The sequence below is a fragment of the Propithecus coquereli genome, unplaced genomic scaffold (assembly GCF_000956105.1).
Source record: "Propithecus coquereli isolate 6110/MARCELLA unplaced genomic scaffold, Pcoq_1.0 Scaffold860, whole genome shotgun sequence".
In the NCBI taxonomy this organism is placed as follows: domain Eukaryota; kingdom Metazoa; phylum Chordata; class Mammalia; order Primates; family Indriidae; genus Propithecus; species Propithecus coquereli.
The window spans coordinates 117054-122078 of record NW_012154841.1 but is presented as its reverse complement, the minus strand read 5'-3'; the positions used below and the strand labels follow the sequence as shown (position 1 = coordinate 122078).

Below are 5025 nucleotides of genomic sequence, written 5' to 3'. Positions count from 1 at the left end.
AACTCCTGAACTCAAACAATCCTCCCACCTTGGCCTCCCAGAGTGCTGGGATTACAGGTGTGAGCCACCGTGCCCGGCCCTGCCAGCCTTTTAGAACAGTGTTTCTCAAAGTGTGAATTATTTGCTCTCCTTCAAAATCACCTGGATGGTGAGGGTACTTATTTAAGTGTGGATTCCTGGGCCATATTCCATGCCTACTAACCTACCATCTCTCAAGGAGAGGCTCTGGAATCTTCTGTGTTAGCAAGTGCTCTGGGTGGTGCTTGGTACAGTGATGCAGGCAGGCATTGGGTGATTTATGGGGATCTGGTTGGCCCCTCCTGCTGGTAAGAAGCTCCCTTCTGCTGTCCTCCTACCCTCTTAGGCGTTGCCTCATTGCTCAGGGCACAGCCTTAGGAGGCGGTGACTGCGTTTGTGGCCTTTCATGGCGGGGGTCAAACTTGTAAACCTCCAGTCCCTGGGCCGAGACCCACTGGAGCTGGTTCTCTGTGGTGAGTGAGTGGACAAGACAGTCTTGTGTGTTTGTCTTGTCATTGTAAGAGCACGGAGCTTCAGACACTGAGGGCCTTTTTATTGTTGCCTGCACAGGAAGAACTAGGAAGGACTATTTCCCAGCTCGTCCATGCGTTTCAGACCACAGAGGCACGTGAGTATACTCTGCCGTAGTTATGCCTGTTTGCACGCGTCGGAATCTGAGCGTCAGAGGCACCAGACAGAGAAGGTTTATGTTCTAAAATCTAGAGCAGGTAATACCTAAGCAAGAGAGAGCCAGCTAGCGTCTCCTGGGTGCTTATCGTGTCTGAAACGCTGCTGTGAGTGTTCAGCGTGTATTAACTCACTTACCCGAAGTAGACTCAGTTCAAGAGTGCAATGGGCTTATATTTTACATTTTTAAATAAAAATGAAAAGCTGAAATAATGTTACCAAGGTATTTAACTGAATGCCAGTTGATAGTTGTGAAGTTCCTGCAGTTACTTTTCCCGACTCTTCTGTTTCGTATCCTGACCATCACGAGTAGTTCTCGCCCTGCCTGCCCGTGGGATGTCCAGACGCTGGTCTGGTTGAACCCAGCCCTGGGGGAGGGGCCTGACATCAGCGTTGGAGACCTCCTTGCAAGCGGCTGGTGCTGAGCAGGCGCCAGGAGCTTGCTGCTGGTGTTCACGGTGGCTTCACTGTGGCTGTGCGGAGCGGGCAGAGCAGTCAGAGCTGGGGGAGTGCATGGTTAGTTACTGTGACTAGTTTCTCAAATTGGGAGAATCTTTTTAATCGTATTTGAGTAGATCTGTCCTCCATAATTACTTTCTAAGAACTCGCAGAATAGTTTGCTCAGCACAATGCCAAGTGTAATGCAAAGGTTCACTCAGTAATGCTTGTGTGATTTAGTAAGCACGGGCCCATCCTTAACCATCTGGCCAACCTGTGCTGTTGGGGAAACTCTAACTGGACATACGAGCTGCCCTCTTCGTGTCCCAGGGTCAGGGTTGTTGGCTGCTTCTGAGGCCTCTCTCCTTGGTTTATATGTGGCTGTCTTTTCCACATGGTCTTCTCTCTGTGCATGTGGGTGCCTGTGTCCTAGTCTCCTCTTCTTTTTTCTTTTTTAGAGACATTGTCTTACTCTGTCACCCAGCTAGAGTGCAGTGACCCCATCATACCTCACTGCGGCCTGAACTCCTGGGCTCAAGCCATCCTCCTGCCTCAGCCTCCCAAGTAGTTGGGATTACAGGCTCGCACCAGCAGGCCCAGCTCCTGTGTAGCCCCGGGTGGTCTCAAACTCTTGGCCTGAGGCGATCCTCCCACCTCCCCTGGGCCTCCCAACCTGCTAGGATTACAGGCATGAGCCACAGCCCCTGGCCTAGTCTCCTCCTTTTGCAGGGACACCAGTCAGATTGGATTAGGGCCCATCCTAATGACCTCGTTTCACCTGAATTACCTCTATAAAGGCCCTGTCTCCAAATCACAGTCACATTATGAGGAACTAGAAGTTATGACATCAACATTTGCATTTTGAGGGACATAGTTCAGCTCACAGCGTCGGACATGCCGGTCATCTGCAGGGCCATTGTCTGACTAGGTTAGTGGATCTGGTGTGGCTGGTGTGCCGTGTGCAGTTAGGCTGCCACAGGTCAGACGTGGGTGTCAGGTGGTCTCAGCCCAGGCCAGGGCAGAGGCGGCTGGGAGGGAAATGCCTGAGCAGCTGCTTCTCTGGCGGCTTTGCTCCCTCTCTGCCCTGTCTTGCAGAGTGTGGCTGTAGTTCTGTGCTTTGCTTTTCTTTCTGAAGTGCCTCACAGCCCTGTTTTTTAAGACAAATACATAGCACCACTTCTAAGCTCAGCAAACCCTGGGGCTGAGAGATCCCAGAGGTTGCATTAAGTGACTTCCTGAGCAGGTCCCTTTATGTTCCCACCTCCCTCCCACGGTGGCTTCTGCATTCCTCGGTCTTCTCTTCTGCCGTTAATGTCGGGCCTTTCCCTCCCCCAGAGCACCTGTTCCTTCGGACGTTCTGGCAAACCGTGAATCGTGAGTGGACGGGCATAGACAGGCTGCGCCTGGACAAGTTCTACTTGGTGAGGCAGCCGTGGGTTCCCGCGGGCCTGGGGCGGGTGCAGGTCTTGGTACCCAGCGGAGCAGAAATAGGCCATGGGCCCATAATGGCAGTGTCTGGCCTCAGCTCTCTCTGGCCCCACGCTTTGTGCAGAGAGGCGACCCTGAGGCGGTGTGACCCTGTACCTCCAGTGGGCTCAGAGGTGCAGCCAAGGCTTTCGGAGGTGCATGCCTAGGACTCCGCAGCCTTTGTTCCCGGCCTCTGAGAGTGAGCAAGTGGGCAAAGAATTTGATTCCTGAAAACACCTACACAGTTTGCTGTTGGGGGCTGGGGGAGGTTACAGTTGCGACTTTGCTAAGAGGCAGCAGCCCGCGGGCACAGCAGAGGCCGGGCTGGGTCTGCTGCGGAGCACTGAGCCCGCGAAGACTTTTTTCTTCTTAGACAGGGATGATGATTATGTCATGGTGTGGAACTTCCTTTTTCTCCTTTTTACGCTGCTTTCTTACTCACCCTGAGGAGTAAAGGGGAGAACTGGGTCTTACAGACAGCGTCTTGCTGCTCCAGCCTCCTTCCCCACCCTCCTTCCTTTTGAACTTCGAGATCTCGTTATCAGGTGCTGGTCACTATGACTTTAGAGCAGTCCCGAGATAAATGGATATTGTCACTGTCCAGGAGCCGGTGACCCATGGGGACACTGAATGGGGCAGCGTCTGGGCCTCCCTGAGGACAGGTCATGGTCTGCCACTCTGGCTCAGCGTCCCGCTCAGGGCTGGAGCAGGATTATGTGGGTAGTGTGTGCGAGGGATCCCGAAAGGCCCACCTGGCGAGGCGAGCATGGCGGGCGGGAGGGAAGGCGGGCTTGGGGCCGGACGGGGGCCACGTTGTGCTGGTGCCGAGTGCAGATTGTGAGCCACAGGAGCTCCTCTGTCACGTCACCTCCCATTCTGCTGAGACGCAATCGCCGGGGCCTTTTATGTGACGGATTCTGTCACTTTTCAAGGCCGTTTCCCACGTTCCCCCTTGTGTGTTCAGTTCCAGCCACACAGCCTTGCACAAGGGCTGAGCAGCTTGGCACTGTGCAGGGAGTAGCAAGAGACAGGCCTCCCGTGTCCCCAACACGGCGTCTTGGCTGCCAGGGCGTGCTCTGTGATAGTGGCTCTCAGGGGTCTGTGTGTCCTCTGTTTGCTCTCTACCATGACTTGGAGCCCTCTGCAGGCACGGTGTGCTAATATCCTGAAGACAGCAAAACCACAGAAATGGCTTTTTTTTTTCTTTTTTTGAGACAGAGTCTCGCTCTGTTGCCCAGGCTAGAGTGCCGTGGCACCAGCCTAGCTCACAGCAACCTCAAACTCCTGGGCTCAGGCAATCCTCCTGCCCCAGCCTTCCGAGTAGCTGGGACTACAAGCGTGTGCCACTATGCCTGGCTAATTTTTTTTTTCTATTTTTAGTTGCTCAGCTAATTTCTTTTTATTTTTAGTAGAGACGGGTCTCGCTCTTGCTCAGGCTGGTCTCAAACTCCTGAGTTCAAGTGATCCTCCCTCCTTGGCCTCCCAGAGTGTTAGGATTACAGGCGTGAGCCACCGCGCCCAGCCCACAAGAAAGGCATTGTGCCATGTGAAGGGGGCTGGGGGGTTGGTGGCAGACGTCAGAGCTTTACTTCTGTTGTGAGGCTTAGCGGGAGGGCCTTCACCGAGTTGCAGGGTGGAGAAGTAGGTGGGGTTCCGTGCCCACTGGGAGAGAGGTCCCCAGGAGCTTGGAGAAGATGCGCGGCATTCAGACCTGGTTTTGCTGGGGGCTCTACCTCCCGTGGGAGGAGCTGTACTTCCTTTCCTGTCCTCACTTCTGGAATAGGAACCGTTCTGTTTTGGTTCCAGTGTATGCCCATGGGCATTGACCCTGCCACCAGCTCTCGAGGACCTGCTGTGTGCTCTGGGCAGGCAGAGGTGACCGTGGCCATGGCCCTGTCCTCAGGCGGCTCCTAGAACATGGGTTGGGGGCGGGGGTGGCGAGTTCGGTGAGGTCCGGGCTGTGCTTGCACTAACGTGCGTCTCCTTTTGTGCCGAAGCTCATGCGGATGGTCCTGAGCGAGTCCTTCAAGGCCGTGAGAGCGCGAGGATGGGAGGACAGGTTGGTATACCGCCGCCTCTGCCTCCCATGGGTGCCCCGAGGGCGGGCCATGTTCAGGGGGATTGTGGTCCTGTGTTTCTCTTTGTCAGAAAGAGATGTTAGCCTTTACATCAAAGGGTGCCCTCAGTGGTGCTTAAAATGAAGGCGTTTTCCAAAATCAAATGTGTTGGTGGAAACGACTCCGTTTGTTTTCGGTCTCAATGGTACGATCTTAACGCGCAGCTGAGGGGCCTTTATGAAGACGGGCGTGTCCAGCCCTGTTCTCAGTGGTAGTTGCTCCTGAGTCTGAAATACGAAACCGTCCAGTCTTCTCACTTTCCACAGCAGTGCGTGGAGCAGGGGTCTATGTGCCCCCA

At 54.4% G+C, this 5025-nt stretch overlaps 1 protein-coding gene across 1 annotated transcript in view; it reads left to right on the top strand.

Moving 5' to 3' along the window:
* The window catches only part of RRP1 (ribosomal RNA processing 1), a 16318-nt gene that overhangs the window by 2487 nt on the left and 8806 nt on the right, over positions 1 to 5025 (top strand). Inside the window, exons 3-5 of the mRNA XM_012664129.1 lie at positions 589 to 646; positions 2479 to 2564; positions 4608 to 4669. Of these exons, the coding sequence (XP_012519583.1) occupies positions 589 to 646; positions 2479 to 2564; positions 4608 to 4669 (206 nt within the window). The remainder of the gene's footprint in view (positions 1 to 588; positions 647 to 2478; positions 2565 to 4607; positions 4670 to 5025) is intronic.